This window comes from Lytechinus pictus, chromosome 1 (genome assembly GCF_037042905.1).
Source record: "Lytechinus pictus isolate F3 Inbred chromosome 1, Lp3.0, whole genome shotgun sequence".
Lineage (NCBI taxonomy): Eukaryota > Metazoa > Echinodermata > Echinoidea > Temnopleuroida > Toxopneustidae > Lytechinus > Lytechinus pictus.
This window is the reverse complement of record NC_087245.1, coordinates 26,135,452-26,163,419: the sequence shown is the minus strand read 5'-3', so window position 1 is coordinate 26,163,419 and position 27,968 is coordinate 26,135,452. Positions and strand designations below refer to the sequence as shown.

At 35.0% G+C, this 27,968-nt stretch overlaps 1 protein-coding gene across 1 annotated transcript; it reads right to left on the bottom strand.

Annotated features, from left to right (window-relative positions):
- Nucleotides 1-185: 185 nt before the first annotated feature.
- Nucleotides 186-27,968, bottom strand: LOC135154048 (low-density lipoprotein receptor-related protein 1-like). The gene is made up of 30 exons (XM_064099064.1): nucleotides 27,785-27,968; nucleotides 27,179-27,228; nucleotides 26,510-26,657; nucleotides 25,915-26,111; nucleotides 24,994-25,236; nucleotides 24,107-24,238; nucleotides 23,326-23,445; nucleotides 21,464-21,586; nucleotides 20,533-20,658; nucleotides 19,405-19,521; nucleotides 18,910-19,029; nucleotides 17,613-17,723; nucleotides 16,714-16,839; nucleotides 16,161-16,274; nucleotides 15,315-15,449; nucleotides 14,471-14,590; nucleotides 13,528-13,659; nucleotides 12,189-12,448; nucleotides 11,613-11,791; nucleotides 10,653-10,876; nucleotides 9,613-9,804; nucleotides 8,224-8,355; nucleotides 7,583-7,658; nucleotides 7,062-7,274; nucleotides 5,847-6,040; nucleotides 5,222-5,348; nucleotides 3,949-3,995; nucleotides 3,241-3,325; nucleotides 2,627-2,771; nucleotides 186-2,242 (listed from the first exon to the last, which is right to left on the bottom strand). Exons 4-30 carry the CDS (start codon nucleotides 26,069-26,071, stop codon nucleotides 2,099-2,101), a joined length of 3,894 nt encoding a protein of 1,297 aa, XP_063955134.1. The 5' UTR covers nucleotides 26,072-26,111; nucleotides 26,510-26,657; nucleotides 27,179-27,228; nucleotides 27,785-27,968; the 3' UTR covers nucleotides 186-2,098.

Sequence of the window (27,968 nt, the reverse complement as noted above, 5' to 3'; positions counted from 1 at the left end):
GAATACAATATAATAAGCTCAATTAAATGAAAAGTTCAAGATGCTGAATAAGGTACATAGAGCTACTGATCAAAATATTATTAGTACAATGAAGCATTGTGAAGGTAAATGCAACTTTTTTAAAAGGTATATTTCAACTGCAAGTCAATATATTTTTATAGTAAAATAAAGTACTGTGACTTGATGATTAAGGACAATTTGAGTACTTTTAGTGATTAATAATGCTGAATTTCAAGTAAGCATGATTTTTTTTATAAAAACAGGAAAAAAGTTCCAGGCAAGATTTTGTCCTCTTTGGGAGCATAATTTGACTTAGACTACCTTGACGTGCCTCAAATTAAAAAAATTAAAATGACTAATTCAAAAACATTATTGAATCTCTTCCATTTTTTAGCACGATCCATGATGTTAAAAAGAGAATGAAACCACAGACGTCTATACCCGCTATCCGAAGCAGAAAATATTAGAATCAATAAGTCAAAAGTTGGAAGAAAAATAGGCGGAACTAAAATATAAGTTTTGATGCTTTAAAAACTGGAGTCAGCTCAGGGCAGCATTTCATCAACATTTTTGTCCAACAAGTTGTCAGATCTGTCAATTTTCCTTGATTTTGATTGGCTACGAAGCCGTGTTAGCTTGGTAAATGTCAGATAAAATGGGACTTGCGGGATGAAACATCCGACAATTCCTTTTTAATGAAACACTCCCCAAAATTTTATTCCAGGTTTCAGTGCATTATTAACAATCAGAATTTTGTGTTTAAATAAATGGATCTCTGGAATTGGAAAAAAAAATTTTCATATATTATACAGAAATAATGGATTTTTATTTGTCAATGTAGGGTTCGACAACTGAAACTGAAAGTATAAATTAGTGCTATTTCACAAAAGTGTATTTGAACCGTTAAAGCAAACATGTCCTTGCGTAGGGCTCCAGCAATCTCCACAGAATACATTACAGACCATGACTTGATTTCGAACGATCAATAGCACCCGCTGTGGCAACAAATAAATATTTATACCTGGATATTACTTTGTTTTTTCTTTAAACTTTCATTGAAATGCGTATTTAGATTTTTCTGCTTGTGATAAAGGGCGTAGAAGTATGGCTTCATTCTCCAAGAAAATAAGAATAATTTTGAATTTTAAAATTGCAAAATGTTTTCAGAAACAGGCATGGAAACAATCAAACCTTAGACCTACATATTCAAATTCATAAAAAAGACTCGAAAACCAGTGTATAAGCATAAATTTCCCATCTTTCTTTTTTAAATAAAAGTAATGTAAAAATATAAGTCTACCCGTATATTTTTAAAAAATATAAACATAAAGCTGTTACCACAGCCACATTTCCATAATAAAAAAGAGATTTCTTACTGTGTCTAGAGGTCTGCATTTGAATGAAAATTAAAAATTATTCTTATGAATCATCCACTATTTGATACATATCATTCTTTTTAGTTTTTATTAGTAATCCTTAAAGCTTATATTGATACATCTTACACTATAATATAATATGATATTGGCATAATAACTTATGAATAAAAATCATTTTTTTAAATGCTTTAGCAGAAAATCAAATGCACACTTCTTTGGTGTACATTTAATGAATACGTTGCTGTTGATTTCATATATATAGTACAAAATTTAAGTAGAGTTTTACATGCAAATACTGTAATATTGACTTTGGATTAACAATAATACCATCTCTGAAGCCCGGAGGTGTTTCACATAGGTTCAAGTGTGACTAAAAATCACACTTACATTTCTGTGTCATAGAGACTCTATCACCGCATCGTTGAGATCATGATCACGGGACACGCTCTACCAAGTAATAAACAATGAAATCATGCAATAAATACCATATGCACATTGTTTCTTAAGCATAACTTTAAATCGGCTTTTCCCTTTGTGAAACACTCCCCTTGGGATAACACATCAATGAAAAACATAGCAATGAAGATCCCATTCGTCAGAATGCAATGCAAAAATTAAAAAAATAGCTCAATTCGCATTGAACTGAAAGTCTTGGTGGCATTGCGGAGAGCGGGAGAGTTGTTTGTATTTCAGCTGAGTTAAACGACGCCCCCTATCGGGCTTCAGTCATCGTCTCCATCATCCTGAAGAAGTCTCTCTGTATCTCGCTCTGGTAGGTCAACAAACTTTTTGTTTTCTAAGCTGAGTTCAGAGCCTCTTTGGTTGAGATACGAGCTGTACATCGGGTTTGTAAGGTTGGTTCTTGCCTGCAAACAAAATGAAATGAAGATCCAAATGTATCAATGCAAGATATATTCATTGACTTTCTTCAGGTGAAGTAATGTGCGATGTTTTGACAATTTCTTAGTCCCCCCCCCACCCCCCCGAGAAAGAAGAATAAGATAAAAAAAGGCAATACATTTAATGCACATTCACTCTCCCACTACTCCTGGAATAGATTGTAACAACAGCTTATATCATGTATAAGTATAAATAATATTTTTGTACCATATACATATTTACAAACAGGAGAAATGTAAGCAATCTTCATGCACAACATATACAAATACATATTAGGGTTAGCAGGTGATCCTGAAAGCCAGTAAGATATATTGCATTGAGAAGAGATAGATCTAGTATGATGGTATTACCTTGTGATCACGTAATGTGAATGGGGCATCCATTGCTTCCCCTTCATCTTCTTCATTCAACTGACGCGAGTATTTGAATGTTGGGTTTCCAAACTCCATATCCTCCTCGCTTTCTATTCGACGATGAGCAAAACCGCTCGTTGACCTTAAAGTATAGAACATTACAAGGAATCCCATTGTTCATGAAGTACTTATAACACAAATTAAACAATAAACAAATATCACAAACTAAGTCTTTGGATTACTGATGCCATTAACTTTCTAATTCTTCATTAGTCAATGGAAGAAGCTATATCATATAGACATAAATAACATGACAAATTGATTTAAATCTATAAAACCCTATAAAACAAATGGAAAATTATGAATCAATAATCTAAACTTATAATTACTAAAATTCTACGTGTCAAAATATTGTGCAATTTAGTAACAGTAAGTTTGGACAGTTGATACATAATTTTCCTGTTGTTGAACTCAGATCAAATGAATGATAATCTTCATTATTTAACCTCTCCTTCCTCTATTTAAAGAATCTTGTAATTTATTATAATTATAAGACTGAATAAATGTGAAATAGATTTCCATTCATGTTCAAATACATATAAAAGACTTACCTTTGTCTTCGTTTTAAGTATATTAAAACAAGAACCACAAGAATGAATAAGATGATGAGGATGGGCACTACAGCTGCCACTGCCACTATAAAGAGAAAAATAAAAATGAATATCATTACTCTCACAAGTAAAGTGAATATGGTATCAATTCCTTCATTGTACAGCAGTATCTGTAAAAGTTGGTATGCCATAACCTGTTACATGAAAATAGCACCTAGTACTTGCACTTACAAGTTACATATTGTTTGATGAGGTAAGGTAATAGAAAGAAATTATTACCAACATTGACATTTATCAAATTCATCACCATCATGATCATGGAGATCATTACATCACAATCACCATCATTATCATTGCAATCATCATGTTTTTCATCATCATCATGTTCTTCATCATCACCATCATCGCAATCATCATCTCAGTTATCATCACCACAATCATCTTCATCTTCATCATCATCATCATCCTTATTCTTCATCATTATCATCATCATCATCATCATCATCATCGTAATTACAATCAGCAACACATACATGTAAGTTTGCTATGGGGCAGATAAAACCAGATTAGTCACAACAGTTTGATGGGCCGACTATTGTGTAAAAACATCACAGACCCCTGATTATTTTATTGTATTCAACTCCGCTGGATCTGCCATTGGCAGCACTTCACCTGTCATTTATCCTCTTCTCAAAACAAAAGCCTTACCTTGTGATGACTGTGAGTTTGTGCTTGGATGCCCATCACCATGATCTCTGTTAACAACAAATATAACATCTCTAATAAAAAACAGCTCACATCATTACAAAAGCTGAGCATAGAGTTAAAGGTCAAGTAAATCCCCCCCTTCCGAAACAAAGAGTTATTTGAATAAATGAATACAAAAAAAATCAAACCAACACATTACCGGTACTTCATATTCATCAAAGTCAGATATAAACGAAAATAAAGTAAAGATATTTTCAATTTTTACTTATTTTCACAAAAAAGTGATAGACACATCATTCGCAGTATGCGAATTAGGGTGGCAAATATTTAACTCACTCACTACATTAATATCTTTTTTATTTTATTAATGGAAATATCAAATATCACCAGTTTCCTCCAATAATGTAAAACTTGGTAGCTTGATTCTTCATGGAACAAGTTGGGTAATCAGTATTCAGTTATTTAGTGAATTAGGGGAAAGCTTCTTTATCACAAAAACCCATACAATATTGAAATATCTTATGTCAAATGCAAAGAAAATAATGAGTGTGTGACATTATTTGTTCCCTCATTTTCCATACAAGCCAAGATGTACATATTAAATGATTGTTTTGTGAAAAATTTAGTGTCATAAATTGTGTCATAAATTTTTAAAATTTTTAAGTGCCATAAATTTCTTATTTTACATCTAACATGTACATGTATTTTGATGAATTTTCAGTGCTGTGCATGTTTGTCATATCTTAAACTGCAGATCTGTTTCTTCATTATCATTTTGACCACATATTCTCATTTGTCAAACCACTTTTAATTTATTTTAATTTACTTTACCTAATATTTGAATAAGGAAATAAGAGTAAATAGCCAACTCGTCCACTCACCACATGGTCTACTTTCATTTAGTCTCATGCCATTTCATCCTTCAACATTTCGTCTAACGACCATTTCGTCCATTAACCATTTGGTCCAATCATCACTTCGTCTAATCACCATTTTGTCTTTGACCATTTCGTCTCATAACCGTTTGGTCTAATATCCATTTCATTTTCAGTCATTTTGCACAATTTAACACTTAGTCCAATTAGACCAAATGGTATATGGACTAAATGGTTATTGGACCAACTGGTTATCAAACGGAATAGCATTAGACTAAATGGAAGTAGACCATGTGGTGAGTGGACAAACTGATGGTAGACCAAACTATTGTAGAGAGTTGGCAATTGGACGAATTGGCATTAGACAAATTGCAAATAAACCGAAATATATACTATACCTGCATTCAACACTATCGGTCAAGACAGCGCATGATTGATTGAGTTTACTGCAATCATGACATCTATCCTCTTCACATCGCTGACCAGTATAACGAGCCGAAGAACAAATACACTGAATAGTCGTACCTGGTAAATTAACAAAGAATTGGTAAGGAATCAAACCAGGGGGTTAACTAGGCTAGGGTGCAGAATGTACGCAACTTATAATAATGACTTGCTTCTTTTGATTACTAAACTATAAAAGATAATACACAATTATTACAGAGTGCATTACATGCCTGTTAGAAATATCCTTCCAAATTGTTATAAAATTATGTATTTCTGACAAACAATCAAATTAATGAATACTAAATATTGAAGCAACAACATTGTGTCATTCGTTCAATACATCACAAAAATATTCTCACACATATAACATATGGTGCTATATCAGATTGTGCTTGCTTAATTCCAAAGTGGCGTTGCATTCAATGTTTGTTAATGAGCAGAAACAACTGCCAAATGGCTTAGATCTCTCAAATTGCAATTCACATTTAAGTGCTTTAGAAATAAATAATTCTGATTTTCATATACAGAAATAGCATGATCAAATACATGAAGAGAAGGAAAAGAGTTGTCTCTGACCTATTTGTTGACACTTGCTGCCCGGAGAACAGAATTCATGACAGTCGTCACCATCGCACTGGGTACCAGTGAATTCTTTAGGACATAAGCACTGCGGGTTACCATTATCATCTATTGAACATGTTCCTCCATTACGGCAATATGAGTCACAGATGTGATCATTGCATTGATCACCACTCCATGGTTGATGACATCTGTTCATGAATGATAAGAATGAAATTAAATATGAATCACAGATATGATCATTGCATTGATAATCCTTCCATGGTTGATGACATCTGTTCATGAAATCAATACTAATATCAAATATAAATCATATATACATGTATGTGATCACCACGTCACAGTTGATGGCATCTGTTCATAAATGAAAAGAATGAAATAAAAAATGAATCGCAGATATGATCACTGCATTGATCACCATTCCACAGTTGATGGCATCTGTTCATGAATGAAAAGAATGAAATCAACTACGAATCACAGATATGATCATTGCCCTGATCACCACTCCATGGTTGATGAAATCTGTTCAAGAATGAAAACAAATATGACTCATTGCGATCATTATATTGATCACCACTCTATGGTTGATGACATCTGTTAAAGAATGAAATCAAATATGAATCACAGATATGATCATTGCACTGACCACCATTCCATCGTTGATGACATCTGTTCAAGAATAAAATTAAATATGAATCACAGATACATGTATGATCATTGCATTGATCACCACTCTATCGTTGATGGCATCTGTTCAAGAATGAAATCAAACATGAATCAGATATGATCATTCTATCGATCACCACTCTATGGAACAATTATTGTTTCTGGATAATATTCTTGACAAGACGAGCACACAAAAATAAATTTGATTTGCAAATGCCATTATTTATCATCATTCTCTCATCCTATTATACATGACAATGAAAATTGGCCTAGGTAAAATAATGAATGGAATAGTGAACAAGGAAGTTGATTGAGTTATATAATTATATTTGATGAGTTATATAATTATATAGATTTATAAATTTTGAATCTAAACTTACTGTGAAGATCAAATGATGATGAGTGCATCATATCATAACATATCAAAACATTGAAGTCATGCAGATCTTATCTTCGCTGTAGTGTTAGTTTGGATTCTTGATTTATATAAGACTGCTTCATTTGAATTTAGACTGAATGAGTGAAATTAAGCTACAAGATACTTACCGACATGCTAATGTGTTACCATTCTCAAAGCATTGGCCACGACCATTGCAGTACGTACGGCACCTGTCCTCCGTGCAAAATGGCCCTTTCCATCGCGGAGTACAAGCACAGTGTAACATTCCAGGAGATTCATACGTACACGTTCCATTATTTTGACAACGGGAATGGCACCGATTACGCTCACAATGCTCCCCACTGTATGGAACTTGACATCTAAAAAAAAAAAAAACACACACAATAAGTCTAACAATTAATTATCCCTGAACAAAATACAGTTTTGGATTAATTGATTTATTACATTTCTAGAGACTTATGGTTAAGTTCAACTTTACATGTAGATTACATGAAAGGTGAAAGCTGTCTCTCACCCATTTTTTTTTCAGATACAAAGAATAGAAAGAAGACTTACAAAAGGGAATAAACAAATAAACTTTACCGATTTCAATCAATATTCCACCCCCATCCCCACCAAACAAACGGATCATACAGGAAGGAGTTCATGGCTAAATAAAACATCATACCTGCACTTTGCTCTTCCATTGACTTCAACACAGTTTCCATTATTAGCACAAACATGGCTGGCACAAGGAGAGTTATCTAGGGTGAAAAAAATATATACATGAACTTCAGCTTTTAGATGTTTTTATCCCATATACATGTATAACATGAGAATATAGATTGTTGAAAGACAATTCATAGGAAATTAAATTCAATAGATTCTCGACTGCATCTTGAATCATCCCCCCCCCCATTTTCTGTAACCATTCGACAGTGAAAAGTGTGACCTCATACATGTACCTTGATACTCAAAAAACTAATCAGATCATCGTCCCTATATCAAATCATGCATACTTTCCAGATTGGATGTTGATGTATAGAAGTTTTCTTTCCCAAAGCTAACATAGAGGGCCTCTTGACTCGATCCCCAGTGTCAATCCCCTCATCTCATCTCAGGAGGGGAGATGAGGGGATTTACACTGGATTAGCGATCGAGTCGGGACGAACTATGACCAAGTTTGAAGTTGATTCAACAAACATCTCTTTAGTCAATGCGAGATCGAGACCAACGGAAGACCCCAAAACATGATCCCTCCAGCAACCGCCATAGTTGGGCAGAGGCATACAAAGACATGAATTAAAAATTTGTTTCATATAGTTTTACCTTGTACTGGTATGCAACCTGATATCCCATCATGCTCATAGCCTTCCTTACAAACAGACGAGGGACCAAATGGAGTTAGCAGACATAGCTGATTGGAAGAGTATGTCTGGTTATCACACGGATTGACGATACCTGAAAAATACATACATCACCAGAGTCATTTCCTCACCCTGTTCCATTGGCTTTGTATTCACTTGGTTTACAAGCAAATGATTTCATTCTCAGGTTGTCTACACTATCATGGCTAAAACCACTTGGTCTACTATCACTTGGTCTAATTACCTATTGGTCCAACCATCACTTCGGCCTATTGTCATTCAATATAACCCGCAGATGGACTAACTTTCCACTTCTTCTAATAACTTTTTCAAACTTAATCATATGAATATTTGGTTCATAAACAGAACATCTCTTCATACTGTCTATTAGACATCGTCCTCATTGTACTTTCTAATACTAGTTTACTGGAAACTGGTTCAGGAAATAGAGTTTAGAAGATCTCTTTGCTGGCATTCCCATTTGATCACCCGAAAGTGGTTTTCAAACTCACTTCACGTAAAGTGATCTTGTTGCTATGGGAGCAAAATTCGAATTCACAGCGTAGACATTCTACACGCTGTGTGTGGAGTAGCATGCTCAAAATGTGCAAAGATCACTTCAAGAAGAACGGTTGTGTTCTCACTTACACTAATAAAAACCAGTTTAACGAGACAAATGGATATTGAAAACTACATCGCAAGGTGGTTTTTCGAACTGGTTTGGAAGATCGCTTCCAAAACCACTTTGACCGTTCCCATTACATGTTAAGCTAGTTTTCAGTAAACCAGTTTTAGGGCAGTAATGAGAAAAGGGTCTAAGTAATGGAGACCAATGCAACTGTCAATTGTAACTCCAGCATCTGGGAACCAAGGCACTACCAGGGACCTGTCTAACACCATCATAGCTAAACCCACATGGTCTACTCTCAATCAGGTCTAATCACCATTTCGTCCAACCATTACTTGGTGTATAAATTCCCTAGGGGTTACTGTCATTTACTACAATGGCCGGATGATCTAAACTTCCACTTTGTCTACTTGGTTCATGAAAGTTCAGAAACTCCAGTAACAACAGAAATTACTTGTCACATTATTTTTTCCAGAAATTACATGTAAGTCATATTATTGTGATTTGCATTCTCAAATTTGTTTAACATGAATCAAATAAGATAATGAAAGACTAATCCACATATTGGGTATATAAAAACCTAGTTATTTTCTTTAGTAGTTTCTTTTTTTTTATACTGATATCTTTATTCTTGATTGTAATTACTAAATCAACATTCAGATGTGACTGTGTCAACTGGGTTCTTTGAAAGTAGATTTATAATTTTCTGAAGTAATACAATACCTGTGTCCTGTTTTTGTTGATGGACAATTTTTACCATGGATGTTTTTGGTCTTTGTTGAGTAAGATAAGTGAGTCTCTTTCTATCAGTACTCTGATGACCAAACTTTCCTACTCTGAAGAGTTGGTAAGGATTCTTGGTGGAGCCGTAGATACGATCCTCAAAGATATCAATGGAGAAAGGGGAACCACCAGCTGAAAGCAACAAACAATAATACTTTAACTGTTTAAACAACACAACAACTTCTCGTTAATATGTCTTAAGCACAAAAGAACACACTCATACAATATTCAGAATGTTGAATGACTAACATCAATAATCATCTACTTTTAGGTAGCACTTAATATGTCAGAAAGATATCTATACATTCATATCATTAACCTAGCCATCAAATTCTAGCTTATTATCATATTACGTCTGTAAAACATTGTGGACATTGCAGACACAAAAATTGTTTAACAAAAAGGAGAAAAGTATAAAGTGTAAAATCATTATAAAGTGGTGATATGGATCATTACTAAATGATTGACTGAAAGTTATCATGTCACTAGTCATTTATTATAGCTAACATAGGTGGTGGTGATTTTTTACCTGATTGCTAAGAAAGCATGAATGCTTGTAAGCAAGCAACCAGAGGACCGACGGCTTAAGGTCCTCTCCGAAGGACCTGGTGCTGCTGAGGATTAATGCCTTACCAAAGGGCACTAGCGCACCAAGTGGGAATCGAACCAGGGTCACCGCAATACGAATCCCCCGCTCTACCGACTGAGCTACCGCGCCTCCATGACAATTGCCTATGACTAGTCATGGTTTAACAGATGAGGATGGTCTATCAAATAACACATTAATATCTCACAAAACATACAATACACATCATTTTTCATCGGCATTCGAATAGTTACCCATACTTCTTAATTAGCTTTGAAATGGTCCAAATGCCCTCTGTAATGCCTCAGGCATGCTAGAACTCTTCCAAAGATAACTCACGATTGTAATTCTTTCTAACGTCCTCAATGATGTGTACTATTTGCATACTACTCACTATGAGGGAACGTAACCACTGGAACTCGGTCTCCGCCATCCAAATCAGAGCTCTCAATCAGTCTCATCTTGCTGTCCGCCCAATACAGTCTCTCGCTTACATAATCAATAGCAATGCTTGTCGGCTGGGCTAGATTCTCCTCTACTATCGTTTCTAGGTGAGTCCCGTCCATGTGTGCCTTGTTAATAGCGGGTCTCTTTCCCCAGTTACTGAAGAACAGCACACTGCAAGAGGAAGTAATTTTTAAAGAAATCAAAATAGAATGTGGCACATTTGTTGAGAATTATTCCACTAAACATCTTTCCCTATGTTGTGAAAATGACTCCAGACTATGCTTGGATCTCTTATGGCCTGATTAACTCTGTTTGTAGAAGGCTGGAAGATTGTAGTCAGCAATAGCATCACTAACCGATTACCCATTTTTCTTGTGTAAAGAAGAAATAACCCTAATTCACAAAGATAGTTTCAATTGTACCATGGGAAAAAACCCAAGGACTACGCAGAGTTTGTATACATAATTATGCAATTTCATCACATACAGTAAGAAAGGTCCAATTATAATTGCATGCTTTTGCCAAATGACATTATACTACAAGAAAATCTGCATAGTCCATGGTTTTGTACAATAGTACAAGTGAAGCCAACATTGTGAATTTGGGTCAATGAGATGGGGGAGGGGGGGCGTTGGCTTCATCATTCGTGGTAAATCTGCAACATGCAAATTTTGTAGCTATGTAATTGATATGGCGAGAACATTTTATCAGAAACAGGAAATTAGGTGGAAAATGATTGAAGTAGAAACATGTTCCAATACAGATTGCACAAAGGCTCATCGTCCATCGAAGTCTATAATAAAAACACCTTTGCATCTACATTACCATCTGTGAAAAGGTACCCTGAAAAAAAGTTTTGAAACCCCTTACTTCCACCCAAGAGAAGAGTTGATGAAAAAACCTTTACCCTTTCTTTGGATGCACAACAATGGACTGTGGATGTGTTCTTGCATTTGATATCAATGTTTTTCTTAGTGAACCATCCAGATTGGCCACCTCTAATGAATGAACCGAGCTATCCGTCCAGTATATCATGTCACTGATCCAGTCAACGGCAATGCCCTCTGGTTGGTCCAACTCAAACAGCTACAAAAATAAACAAAATAAAATCCATATCACACGATGAAGAAATGTATTTTCTGTGGATAAGCAGTATGAAAACTTTTAGACATGCATAATTATAAATCCTTCTTTTCTTGGGGGTGGGGAGTTGAAACGTCTAGAGAGGCTGTCCAGGTATAGATTTTTCTTTCCATGGTGAGGAAATATTCTCAATGTTGCTTATTGTAACCTTTCCAACATCCTCCATCTTTCTGTCTCCTTCATGTTTTTTTCTTCTTATATATAGAGCCATCCATATACATGTATTACATATTTCATCAAAATTTTTATAATTTTTTTTCTTTCTAATGTTTGCAATGCTACCCTGTCTCTTTCAGGACAGGAACAGATAATTACTGACAGAAGCAGTCTTGGAAAATACCTCAACAATTGGATCTTCTTCTTCCGTGTCTCTCTTCTTCCTTGCTGCATCATTATGAAGTGGTATTTGATATAGACGATACCCCGACGTATTGTAGCCCGATAGGATGAAGACTTTCTTCTCACTGTAATGCATATCCATAGAGATTATTCTTGTCCCAGCGTCTACACTTGCATCTGTTTGGTAAGGTGACGGTGGACCTGATGTATTCATGTGACGAAGTCTGCCTTCTTCAGCTATGTATAGAACAGGAGGACCACCTGAGTTTTTAGACAGAAAAAAAAAAATTGAGAAAAAAATCAGAATGTTAAGACTGTTTGAACAAAAGTATAGGAGAGGGAGCAAATTAAAAAAAAATATCCATGCCATCAAACCTTTATGCCAACGTTAACAATGGCAAAAAATACTGCTTTCTCACTAAGCCCAGGTCGCGAGTCAGATCTGCGTGGAGAGTCTGGCTCGCCTTTTCCCCCCAATGTGAACGGATATTGCGAACTTCTGGTGTATCTCGCGCGCTTTGTTCGAGTTTTGTTTTTCTACGCACGCAGTCCGTCCAGAGTACACTCGAATTTATGCAGTTTTCAGTCTTAATTAATTAAGATTAATTTTCAAGGCAAGCACGCGCCAGAATTTGTTTATCGCAGGGGAATGTGGGTAATTGGCGGAGCAGACCCGTGAGGCAAGTCTGCTCCACGACCTGGTGCTAAATGTGAGCGCGAGGGAGAAGACCCCATGAGCCGAGGTTGACTCGTGAGGCGAGTCTGATCCGCGAGCTAGGGCTAAGTGATAACACGGTAAAAGACACCAGACTAGCCAAATCTAATAAACTATTTCCTATGCCATACTATTGATAAGCTTGGAGTTGGTTTCATTGGTATGACTGCAGCACACTACTTGTAGATTAAAGATTAACTGTCATGGATTTAATACATAAAAAGTGAAATTCAAACAAAATTGATATAATCAACAATACAATCAACACATTTGCATATTTAGAGCAATACATAAGAGTCACCACCAAAATTCAACCAAAAAAAATTACATGAAAAGTACTGTTTCATCAAGTCAATCCAATCTAAATGCAAGCCTTATACAATGGTAAAAACAGAAACAAAGCAATTTATCTGTAGGAGATAGTGTAGACTAAGCCTTGCCATACTGAAAATACCAAAGCTATAAACTCAATATGTAATCTATAGGTGTTTATAGGTGCTTTATACAAGTCTTATGTATTACTATTATTATAATCATGATTGGCCAATACATAGAGATATAGAGATACTGTACTAGTGCAGGTAGGGCAAGCTATCAATTAATAATTGTATCAATATATACTGACCTATTGCTTCACAATGAATTGATCCATTGATCCTAAGCTGTTTATAGCCTTTAACACAGGAGCAGCTATAAGATCCATTCAGGTTCTCACAGGTCTGGGTACACGTACCAAACTCAGCGCATTCATTCACATCTGAAATTATTTTAAACAAATAAATTCAAGAATTTAAGGCATCCTTCATTGCTTCATATCAATGAAAAAAAAAAAATACTGAAATGTATTTAAACAATCACTCATGGAGAAAATGAAAGAAAAATTACCCTTACACAAGGGTAAAAATACATAAAAATAAAAATATATCATTAATAATAATAGTTTGGAATAATTCTAACTAATCTCTTTCCCTGTCAAGGTCAACTACTGGCATTAAAGATGGCTGGGTTCTGTTAAAACCCATAAACAAAAAGGTATAGTGCCTATTTGATTGTGCTAATCTTATTCAGATTAGTTAACTTTATCCCATGAGCAAAAGGCGACCAACCTTCATGAATTCAAACCAATCTAGCAGGCTTAAGATTCATATTGGACAAATTATGGCGCAAGATGGCAACAATCAGTCTGAGAACCCCTCGGTAAACCAACAGCACCATGATTTGATTGATTTATTGATTTCAGTTTCACAATTGAACATAATATAATAAACATTAAAAAAACAAAGATTTCGATATTGATTCCCCCAACATGGTCTAAGTTCATTGACCCTAAATGACCTTTGACCTTGGTCATGTGACTTGAAACTCAGGCAGGATGTTCAATAATACTTGATTATCCTTTTGCGCATGTTTCATGAACTAGGTCCATATACTTTCTAAGTTATGATGACATTTCAAAAACTTAACCTTGGTTAAGATTTCAATGTTGATGATGATGCCACCGCCGTCGGAAAAGCAGCGCCTATAAACTGAAAAGAAAAAAAAGAAAAGCAATAGAACTCTTCACATACCTGCACATGATACCCCATCAGCGAGTAGCTCATATCCTGGATGACAGGTACAGTAATGCACCCCACCTACATAAGAACACTGATGAGCACACTGAATGGCTCCACTGTGACATGAAGGATCTAAAAGATAGATACAATCAAATCAAGTTCGTCACGTAAATATCATACTCAGTTCTCGTATACTACATATACCATTTAACGTCTATGTGCTTTCAAATGGACTTTGGGTATTACCCTGGCTTTTTTTCAGGGAAAGCCTTTTACAGGGAACAAAAGCATGACAATGAAAGAATTATCATATTCCTGCCAGCTACCCCTTTAAGAGGATATTAAACAAGCAGAACAATTAATTTTTTTAATCCAAATCGTATGTTAAGAAAACAAATGAAATTTTAAAATCAAAACTTAAATGGTCACAAGTGATATGCAAATGAGAGCCTATGATGCCACATGCTCAATGTTTTATATATTTTTAGATATGAAATTCAAATTTTTTTATTTTTTTTACCGATTTGATAATGAAGAAGCATCTTCATCGAATTAAAATAGGCTGCAAAAATGGAAATCCTACATAACAAAATGAAATAATGTAAAACATTTCATAAAATAAACAAAAGAAGCAGTCAGTGGATGACATCATCATTTCAGATCCGATTTGGATGAGATTTCGAGCATTAAGTTTCAATATCTCTTTTCATACAAATCTATTTTTGTTGGGGTGGACATGCCCTTGAAAATCAACAACCCAAGCTTGTCACAATAATACCAAATTATAAATGTAGATAAACATGTTTCAGAAAGTGTAATATTATATAAAATTCAGAGTCAAGAAGATGAGATTTACTTTTGGTGCAGTCTGCTTCATCTGAACGATCCTGGCAATTATCCACTCCATTACAGAGCAAATTGACATCTATACAACGGTGATTCTTACATTTGAATTGGTTGGCAGTACACAAAGGAGGATCAGTCGGAGTACCTGAAATTAAAATAACAATCGAATAATATAGTTTGCCGTTCAATAAGCAACTAGATGATCAGTGCCTCCTCATAAATGCTACACATTATCATTAATGTGAAGGATGTTTTTCGCATTCTTTTCTTGTAAGATGATGTGCAAAATATATATGTACATGTACCTCACTGATATGAAAATAGACATGTGTCTATTAAAGTATAAAATTGTAAAAAATTAACAAAAGGAAAATGCAGTCATGCAATATAATAAAACATGTACTCATATGTACCTGGTGAATTATTGTTATGGTCGCTTAAATATCCAATTGCTGGTTTCCTTCTCAAAGAATATTATTCCAGATGGAAAGTACAATGACATACATAAATAAATCATCAAGGACCATTTTTAATTCTTTGTTTTTAAAAACCTCACTCTATTAGCAAGTAGACTTGGTAATTTAGTATTTATCAACACACAATCTGAAGGAGGTGTTAAAAAAGATACAAATGTAATTTTAAGTCATGCTAACACACTGACACACATGTAATATTTAACACACAATCTCACTGATCAATATGCAGTTGAGGCACATAAGATTTACCCTAGAGAAGTCTACTTTTGCTATCACCATGAATATGAAAGATATTTGTGTTCTATGAAACTTGTTTCTGATTTGATAAGAAATGATGAGGTGTATTGATCACTTTGAATAAGAAAGAAAAGGATTCTTACAAAACAACTCATCACTATTGTCTCCGCAGTTGTTGATACCATCACATACAAAGCGCTGATTGATGCAGATGTGATTAGAACATCGATACTTGGTAACAGGACAACTTAGGCGTGCTGAAAACAAGAAAAAAAAAACAATAACAATCATAATGGCACCCTAAGCGTAATAACAAAGATAAATTGTAATGTATTACATGTTTTTTTTTTTTAAATCATTAATGTAATGTGATTGCGAAGTCAAGTCCTGGCTGGCATTGTGATCTTGGACAGCCCTCAGCCAGCTGGTATGAATATTTTTTATGCTGTCCCTAACACATATCTCCATCTATAACACAAGGTAAGAACAAACCATGATGGACATTGCTGTTTCTTACAATATTGGATTGAAATTCAAAGTTTGTAACTTTAATTTAAACGATCAATCTATAGGAGTTAGAAATTGAAAATTTGAACTGAATTCAACATGACTCAATTCTGAGTTTTTATTTCTTTATATTATGATACATATGTGTGGTAACAGATTTTGTAAAATAAATGGAAATAAGTTCCTTACCACAGAGTTGAGGATCTTCATCAGAGTTATCTCCACAATCATCTTCTCCGTCGCATCTCCACATTAAAGGCTTACATTTGTTGTTAGTACAATGAAACTCATCTTGAAGACATGAAACATTCTCACCTAAATGAAAAGAAACATGACACAAACTCTTAACACAATAGGCTAATTCCAATAAAACATGCACATCTACAAACAAAACTGGCTATGCAATATTGTTAAAAATTAATACTGATCATTAACTATGAAAATAAATATATTGAATAGCTTTTATCATGGGATACCAGGAACATTCCACTTCTTTGGTCAATATTGAATCAATTTACAATTTGTGCAATATTTCTTTATCACATTCTGAGACAACCAAAGCAATATATGTTAACTTCCCCCAAGTCTGCGCAGTCCCCATGTCTGCGCAGTCCCCATGTCTGCGCACACATGTATCTGTGCGACTGTAGTGAAAGAAGATACGCAATGACCATAAACTTTACACATGCAACATAGACAGATATTCATAAAAAAATCCGACTCAAAATGGTGGGAAAATATTTCACGAGACAGCCTCAAAATGCAGCCTTTTTCATCAAAATCCCTGAATCGTGTGCAGAGTAAATAGGTGCGCAAACATGGGGCACCACATTTTTGTTCAATCTAAAAATGACTGGCTGAGATTTTTCTCCAAGAAAATCACATATTTCTCCCATATTTTTTAATGAGATTTTTGGAACACTTACTCATAAGAATATGAGAAACATTATCAACTGAAATTTTCTGTGGAATAAAACAAAATTCAGGTTTAGGTGCGCAGACATGGGGGCCCCCCATCATAATCATTTTTATTTTACAATAAAGCAATGAAATGTGATGCAAGTAAAAAAAAAAAGTAAAGTACTTACAACCCTCCTCATCTGATTCATCATTACAATCCGGATCACCATCACAATTCCAGCGCCACCAAATACAACGACCATCGCGACACTTAAATTCAGTCTCGGCACAGTCTTCCTCTGTAAAACCAAATACACAGACAAATGGTGGATTGAAAAGTTTAAAGTAGCTTTAATTCTATATCTAATCAATACAAATGTTCATGCATACTGATCAGTAATCAGGAATTATATTTAGGGAACTTTTTAGACATACATGTACCTGAGAGTTGAAAAATAGTTCCGGTTCTATCTGCACACAGGGGGGTGTTTCACAAAATCTTAAAGAGCTTACAAACCAACAGCCTTAAATAGCCCCACCTCAAGTCCCCAACTACTCATATCTGGCCATATTTATTCAATACTGAATACATTCATATCGCAATAATTATGTGACCAACTTACAATGCATCAAAACAGGTACCCTTTTCCCCAAAACACACTTAAGCTTCTCTTCACAAGTAAACTTATATGCTTATTTATCCACTGTATTACTAAAATACGGCATCACGGCCCAGATGTTTGGAACAACCTACCGAATGGTATCAAACAAGCTGCATCTCTTATATCATTTAAAGCTTCACTCAAGAGGTACCTTTTATCAAAATACTTATAAATTCTCACCTGCACACGCACTCACTTGCACACACTTCATCTTGCTCCTTTTCTTTTATTATATTTTAAGCAATATAAGTGACATCACTTTTAAATAATAAAGACCCGGTATTTCTATTATGGTTTTCATGTAGCCTTCTCTTTTCCCCTGGCTGCTATTATTTCAAGCTATATCTACTTAACTACTATACAATTGTCACCTTTGTAATTTGATCATTATGTATGTCTGATGTTATATCATTGTTATAAATTTGCAATTTTGATTTATTAATAAATGCAGATATACCTGCTTAAAATAAAAGTTATCTCAAAAGGAACATTTCAAGACTAGCCATTTATAACACACGGTGAATGAGAAAACAACACACAGTGGTGGCAGTTTGTTCCTTCTTTAAGTATGACTTAATGTCATGCTTAGACGCCAACATGATAATGTTATAAATATATAATCTGGGGACTGTTTCACCAACATTTTTGACATCTTTCCTTGATTCTGATTGGCTGAAAGGCACTGTTAGTATAGTAACTGTTGGATAAAATGGGACTTGTGGTATAAAACATCTGACAAGTCCTTTCATGAAACGCTCCCCTGATTGACGGAAATGTAGAAGGAGCAACCCCTGTGCACGAGCTGAATAGAGAGATTACTTACGACAAAGGGCTTGTTGTTCATCTGATCCATCCTGGCAATCTGGTTTACCATTACACGTCAGATTCTTGGTGATGCATTGACCATCATCACAACGGAATGCATCCTTCTCACATGACGTATCTGAAAACAAAGATTTGTGCGACACACATAACAGGAATACAATATGTTTACAGATGTACATATTACTTATCTAATATTTCAATTATTTGTAAGGGATAAAAGTATTTAAAAAAATGAAAACTGTTTTGACAGATGGAAGAAAGTACTTGGGTAGGAAAAGATTATTTTGATTCCCTACAATATATATGTGCATAATTTGAATTCAGAAAATAACAAACTACATGCATTTAAGCAAGTTAAATATTAGGAAATTTTGCAAAAAGTGAACAGTTGGCAAGTCTGTTTGTGTTTGTGCAACGTTCACATTTCAAGAATCTCTATCATATTTATTATTTGATGAAAGTTTATGACAAAATTTGATAAAAGTTGACTTACTGCAGCCATCTTCATCCGAGTCGTCTCCACAATCGTTGTCTCCATCACATCTCCATAGAATAGGGATACAGTTATAATTCTTGCAGCGGAACAAATCTCCAGGGCAGGAACGATTGGCTAATGCATTTAACAGAAAAAAAAGGGTTTTTTTTAAACAAAAAAGTCACATGAAGATTAACCAAAAACATTAACACAACATTGAAATAAGAAACAAATTACGTGCTGTACTCTAATAGTAGCAAGAATTTTGACGACTCATAGAAGTGTTGCTTGAGATGTTCATATTACTTTTACTCACTGTTCACAAGCAGTTACAAAAGAAATCATTAAAAGGTACAGAAAACGGATGTATAATGGTGCCTGTCTGTGCATAGTGCGCACTTAATTTTCTTCCTAATGGGGAAAATGTGTAGTAAATTCAAATGTTCACTGAGAGGCTTGGGACATGGCACTTACATGTATATTCTTTACATGTACAATAGTATATCAATGCTCTGTAGTGGATGATACCTTCACTTACTAACTCATGAAAAAAAAAACACCTTTACAAATCTCCGTAGATATCACACCAAAACATGGCACCAAAGTTTTTATATCACATGACAACAATAGTGCTGTATCTTCTCAACTTAACTTGTTTCTGTCATCTAATGAAAAAAAATCCTTGGCATATTTGATCACTATTTCACTGAAAAAGAGAATAGAGCTAATATACCCTGTGTACATGAACCAAAATGAAAAGTAAACTTTTTCTGAAAAGCAGCCGTTTCATACTGTGCTTATAATGATAGCCATGGGCAGTATATTACCAAGAGTTGTAATTAATCCAAATACTATCAACTATCGTTGTAAATGTCATAATTCTTTATTAAGCAAAAGTACATGTACACAACATCCTTTTGCAAATGAGGAGCACACTGAGTTGCAAATACAATGATGAATGCACATGTACATACAGATAGAGATATTCTACCTCCATTAGAAGTATACATGTACATCATATTTATGAATATTAATACACTGTATATGTATTCTATATGTTGGGATCACTGGCTTTTAATAGTTGAGATGGATTGAATCAATTGAAACTGTTTGTGAGATGTGGCAAAGGTGTTCATGATAACTTACAACAATCTTGAGGTTTTTCATCTGAGCCATCAGCACAATCTCGCTCACCATCGCACTGCCATCTCTGTGGTATGCAACGACCGTTACCATGACAGGCAAACTCATTCACAGGACATGAACGATTTACTGCATGAGGAGTTAATTGAAAAACAACATCTAAGAGCAAGCAGAAATATCTTAATTGCATATAAAAATTCACTAGACAGTGGTCCAAAACCCTTTCTTGATGGGAAGATTCATAAATCTGTTGATACTAAAACCCTTTTCATATTTCACATTATCACAATTCATGCTTTAACACACTTCAACTGATGGGTAAACCTAACCCACTTTTATGAATTTCAAACTTTAATTAGGGGTTAAATTTCACCCATGACTCTGAACATGTACATCTGTATTCCAAATACAATCAAACATGCCACCACTTGTACAGAATGACCACTTGAAAACTTAAAGATGAAGAGTTTCCATATTTGAACATGTACAATGTATATCAGGAATCTGTCTATAAAGGTAACCTGCTCATAAAAACTGCTATTCTTGTCTCCCTTAGATGTCTTTATATACAGGTGGGTGTTTCATAAAGCTGTTCGTAAGATACGAATGACTTTACGCACGACTGGTGATCCTTTCTTGTGCTAAATGATATCCCTGTATAATTGACTTATGACCAAAGAAAATGTTCCAGTCGTGCGTAAAGTTGTGCGTAACTTTACGAACAGCTTTATGAAACACCCACCTGGTTTAATCATGGTTAAGGCTAAGAATTCTCTAAAATGGATGATCTTTATGAAGGTATGATTATAATCGTAATACTCTATTCTTGGCCAAGATGGGTTGTCATTAAGTTTGATTTCAGTAAACACAATTCATGTCTAACATTGATGGTCATTATATACAGGTTCAATAGCAATAACGTGTCAGAACTCACGGCATGTCCCCAACTCATCCGATCGGTCCTCACAATCATCTTCACCATCACAACGCCATACTTCAGGTATGCAACGACCTGTTGCATTACACCGAAACTGATCATCTCGGCACTGAACTTGATCTAAATAATAAGACAAAATCGATTCAACTTGTTGTTTATGTAAGTTCAAATGCATTGTACTAGCCTGGACAACCATGTCAGCGCATAGCTGCCAACCTAAACAAGAACATCCGAGTATTTTATAGCTAAAATTCAGTACTTTGCTAAGGAAATCGGCATTTCCAAGAAAATACCATCGGACAACACATAAAACTGAAACTTTAAAAATCAGTATTTTGCCTGAAATCATTAGTATTTTCGTCACTTGATAAAGAGTTGCAGCGGCACTCGAAAGCTCGTGAACTTGTAAGCTAGTGAGCACTTTTTGCTAGAGTGATCACAAATTTCCTAGAAAGCTAGTGAACACTTTTTGCGAGAGTGATCACGAATTTCCTTGTTGACCATAGTAGATTGCGAGACAAATGAATACCCTCTAGCGATTATCATTAGTATTCTTTTAATTTTTCAGTACTAAATACTAACAAGTGAAATGCCTCTGGCTGTCTCACCTGCATCACGCGATTCAATATAGCAGCAGTGCTGATTTTGAAAACTACTATAACTTGCACAAGATGTTCAGTGATACTTGGTTACTCGTATTTCCACGTTTTATGAACTAGACCAATACACTTATAGAGATATGATGGCAATTCAACAAATACCCCCACCGTGGCCAAAGTTCTTTGACCTTACATGACCTTTGACCTTGATCATGTGACCTGAAACTCGCACAGGATGTTCAGTGATACTTGATTACTCTTATGTCCAAGTTTTATGAACTAGACCAACACACTTTCAAATTTATGGCTGTAATTCAACATATACCCCAATTTGGCCAAAGTTCATTGACCCTAAATGACCTTTGACCTTGATCATGTGACCTGAAACTTGCACAGGATGTTCAGTAATACTTGATTACTATTATGTCCAAGTTTCATGAATCAGATCCATAAACTTTCAAAGTTATGATGGTAATTCAACAGATACCCCCAATTCGGCCAAAGTTCATTGACCCTAAATGACCTTTGACCTTGGTCATGTGACGTGAAACTCATGCAGGATGTTCAGTGATACTTGATTAACCTTATGTATAAGTTTCATGAACTAGGTCCATATATTTTCTAAGTTATGATGACATTTCAAAAACTTAACCTTAGGTTAAGATTTTGATGTTGATTCCCCCAACATGGTCTAAGTTCATTGACCCTAAATGACCTTTGACCTTGGTCATGTGACATGAAACTCAAACAGGATGTTCAGTAATACTTGATTAACCTTATGGCCAAGTTTCATGAACTAGGTCCATATACTTTCTAAGTTATGCTGTCATTTCAAAAACTTAACCTCAGGTTAAGATTTGGTGTTGACGCCGCCGTCGCCGCCGCCGCCGCCGCCGCCGCCGTCGCCGTCGGAAAAGCGGCGCCTATAGTCTCACTCTGCTATGCAGGTGAGACAAAAATCAGTACTACTTGGCAGCTCCGTCAATGTGAAGTACTATCCAAGTAAAAGTCAATTACCTATCACATTAGGCTTCAGATACATGTAAGTGTTAGGGAAGCTTGAAAGAGCTATTTATTAATGGAGATATGTTATCTTGCTATAAATCGGCTTTGGCCCTACCCCGGGGGCCCTACTATGTCAACACAGCAAGAAAACATTAAGTGTCAACAAATGATGAACAATTGTAACTTAATAACATGACTAAAAATCTCTTTAATTATGTATATACTGTATGATACAATCAAGCTGTAAATACGTACCACACATAGCTTCATCTTCCCCATGTTCACAATGATTGATGCCATCACACTGGAAGGATTTGGGAATGCATATGTTGCTTCTCTCACATTTGATCTGATTCTGCAGACATGTATGATTCACTGTATGTACAAACACAGAAAAAAAAATACAACAGAATAATCACTCATCCATTCTTTATATGCATATGAATTTCCATATGAACAAGAAAAGAACATGCCAGTGCAGGTAAACCAGTGTACTGGTAAAACTGCAATAGCAATCAAATTATTAACATCATTCACATAAGGTTATTGAGTGTCTTTGAGTGTAACATATATGACATGAAGGGGGAGGGGGCAAACAGACTTCATCTTTGAATGTGTTGGGACAGTTTTGCAAAGTCATAATCATTCAGTTTATGGTGTTAGTGGTTACTACTTCATGGTAATACAAAGTTGTTTGTAGTCTGTGATAGTTGCCTTAAAGCCAAACTAATGAGCAATCATAATACCATAGCTATCTGACATTGTCAAATCATTGATAAGAAAAAAAAGTGCTTGTTGTAAATTTTGCAAATAAAACAAGATGGGAGAAAGAAAATCAATTCTTCTTTCCAAGTAGTTGTGTTTAAAATAATTCATTTGAAATTTGTGTTGGTCAAAACATTGCTTATCATGATGAGTGCTGGCTAGGCCTGACCAATGTAGCTATAACACCAGCAAGGATGTACGTCGTAGTTTGATCATTTAAGAGTTTCAATTAGGATTATGAGGTAGAAAACAGAAGGTGATATCAACTTACAGCAGCGCATTTCATCTGATCCATCTCTGCAGTCCTTCTCACCATCACATATGAATGCAGGATTGATACATTCATTATCAGCTTCAGATGCATTCTGACACTGAAACTGACCAGGTGTGCAATAGAATGGACCTACATTCACAAAAACAAACAAAAAATGCTGTACGTGGGACTGGGTATAGAATAAAAGTGATGTGCTTGATAATACAGAATTGAATGGTGGTAGCAGAATGAATAACATTAGGATTCGAGAATGATCCTTTATCAGGTAAAATGTTGTTTTAGGATTCTAAAATTAGGATTAGGCATTTCACGTAAGGCTTCTTAAATGATCATTTATCAGGTAAATTTTTTTTGTCTAAAGTTTAACTTTAATCCACACAGCATATTACAGTTTTTTTAGAACCTAGTGACCCACAAATCTAATGAAAATATGGCAATTAATCTTAATTTATTTATTTTCAAGACAATGGAGACTGACAACAGAATTTTGGTCGATCTGATCTGAAAATTTACACAGATCAAGAAATATTTTGCTTTAAATATTCAATATTTCTGAACAAAACAAATAAAACAAAGATTAATAGCTTCCCTTTGGAAGTCAGGAACACACCATCGGTGAACAATTTCAAATTAAATTTGAATGCATATCTATTTTCAATTACCCATATATCAGGGGCCTGTTTCATAAAAACTTAAACTATTGTAACTTTGACATTATTGCATCTACAATGGAAACCTTTATCATGATTGGCTGCTGAGCCTCATTTTGTAGTTGCAATAAGGTTACAACCACAGGGAATCCCCAATAGCTCAGTAGAGCTGTTAGAAAGTGACTATTAATATATATCATTATCATCATACAATAATAAATGACGAGATCTTACGGCAGTTATCAGGTTCATCCGATCCGTCACCACAGTCATCCTCTTGATCGCAATGCCACCACGACGGAATACACTTATCATTCCCACACACAAACTGACTTCCAGTACAGTTCGATACACATGTCCTTCCATCGGAAGCAAGGTAGAAATTATTAGGACACGCACACGTCCTTCCGCCGTCTTGATTCAGAAGACACAGGTTTGAACAGCCGCCGTTGCTCTTACCACAAGGATTGTTCTCAACTGAAAGAAAAAACAAAACAAATAAATTATCAGGGTCCCGTTTCGTAAAGACTTGATATCATAACAAACGCACAATTTTTATAAAAAGTTTACCATCAGCCAATCAAAGCAAATGATTTCAGTAGCTTTTTAGTGTTATTGCAAATCTGTTGTGATAATAAGTTTTGTGAAATGGGTACCAGAATACTAACATGCTTTCACAGCACATACTTGGGATATCACAATGGACTCATCTATGTACAGTATTTAGCATAAGATTTTATTGCCAATCAAATGGAAATATTTACTGTTTACATGCCAGTGTGAAAGAGACAAGATATTATTTAAAAACTATAGAGAGAAACATAATAAATGGACATGCCGATGTAATATACACATGTACATTCAATGGGTACAATATATACGTACCAACATTTCATATAATGAGGCCATTTTACTCAATGTCAACAGGTACTCTGCAAGGCATTATGCCATGGTTAATACATAAGCACCATTTATAAAGGCATTCATCTTCCTTAAAAAAGTCCCTTGAAGATAACTTTGAACCATGATTTTATATTGGTCCTTAAACTATGTTAAGAGGAAAGTGAGATTAATAGACAGATACCCCTACAGCAAATACCTCCTGAAACATCCCCTCCTATTGTAAGACCATTGCAGTAAGGGTTGAATACTTACTTCGGGGTTGACGAAGAGGATGAAGGACTTGAATATCCATTGGTCTATGTACCACTAGGACCAGGTCTAACTGATCTTGACCAGTGAACTTGTGAGCCCTCTTGACCCTACGTTGGTCCCAGTCGGTCCAGTAGATGTAATCGCCAAACATGCTCATGGCAAAGATATGCGGGACGTTAGATCCTACCACAGTATGTCTGCAACAAACGTAAATTAGAAACTATCATTAATTATCCATATTATACATGTATGTGGTACGATAAAAACAATGCACAGTTGTATGTGAATAATTGGCATTACAGTGCACTAAAGAGTAGTTCCATTGTGAGACAAGCACGAAACACTCCATCATTTGCTTTTACATAACAATGGAATACTGGAGATGCCTACATCAACACTAACATCAAATCTGTGCATTATTTGTTTTATAAATCCGGTCTAAAATATCAATTTGCAGTAAAAAAAAAAAAAGAGGCAAGTTTCTCAAATAAGACAGACAGTAGAACAGCATCTGCTATCTATTATGTACTATGACAAGGATGAACTCCTCTTTATAAAAGTAAAAGAGTGAAACAAATGCAGGTAACACTCTTACCTATTTGTTCCATTCCAAGAGACAGACTCTATCCTATCCTCCCGTGCATCTCCCCAATAAATTCTATCGGTCGTGTAATCGACCGTTAGAGCATTGGGCCACTGAATCTTCTCCGTTACCAATCTTGTGAAGTGGCGTCCATCAAGACCTACAAGTAGGATAAAGATAAATACCATTTTACACTAACCATCTCTATCCTTTAGAGATACATAAATAAAATTACAGAAATCAAACTAAGGGAATGGCTCAATTGCTATAAAAGGGACTGATGTTACATGTATACGGGGGGGGGGGGGATCACAAAGAGTTATGTCTGACATAAATTCATGATTTAAGTGCCAATATGCACATGATATTTAACACAAACTCTCATTGATTAGTACACAGTAAAGCACGTCCCATGGTCATGATCTGACCAATGCAGTGATGTCTTAAATATCACATGAGAAAGGGATTATCGATGCGACTTGAAATTTCAAAGCAGGAAGGTGGGCAGACTTACTAATGATTTATATCAACAAATCTATTCATATGAAAAAAAGGATTTGCAATTTTATTCATTATTCTTATAATTAAACAGGTATTCAGTTTTAAGCTGGGATTTAAATGAATGATTCAAAAAGTGTAAATCAAAGAAAATATAATGAATGAATAAACAACTAAACTCACTTGCTCTTCCAATGTATGGTGAAGATCCCCAGTCAGTCCAAAACAAGACACTGTTTACAATACAAAATTATGTACATGTATAATCAATATAACATCTAAGCTGAGGTTGATATCTGAACAGATATTGATGAACTGATTTCATATTAAGAGAGAAACAGAACAAGGCATATTACAACTTTTAACTTCAACAAATAAAGGGCTTTCAGAAAATTATTCTAAGCATACAATTTTAGAATAGTACAAACAAATATTTTTTAATTAAAAAAATAAACATCAGCATGAGTATAACCAATAATAACTAGAGATATATCTCTTAAAACATAGCAGAGTGTTGAAGTGTTACATCATTAATTTTATTTTTGTTCATTTCAAAATCATCATGACCATATTCAGTATTTGGAGGTTAGATTTTATGTTTGGCTTTAACTTGCTGATTTTCCATCGGAGCAATTGTCGCAATGTCATGGAACCCCTTAGACCAACCCCTTGCTAAAACTGGGTTGTGGATGTTTTTCATAATAGTCTATAGAGATATACGGAAAGGTATCAAATGCCAAACGAGTTGTTTGTGACGTCGTTTCAGCACAATACATGATGCATACTTACCCTCTAATGATATCGAGAGCAATGGCTCTAGGTTCATCCAGGTTCTCTTTGATCAATGTCTTGCGATAGCTTCCATTAAGCCTTGATACTTCAATGACATTTAACCCTTTATCACACCAATACAGGTTCCTTCCAGCCCAATCTACAGCAATACCATCAGGATTCAATACACCAAGATCATGTA

Coding starts and splice junctions, on each gene's coding strand:
- LOC135154048 (XM_064099064.1), bottom strand. CDS start 26,071: ATGAGCATGTTTGGCGATTACATCTACTGGACCGACTGGGACCAACGT. Junction 14,591..15,314: donor TGAAGCAGACTGCACCAAAA/GTAAATCTCATC, acceptor TCTATCTTTTAG/ATCCTTCATGTCACAGTGGA. Junction 2,243..2,626: donor TCACATTACGTGATCACAAG/GTAATACCATCA, acceptor TTTTGTTTGCAG/GCAAGAACCAACCTTACAAA.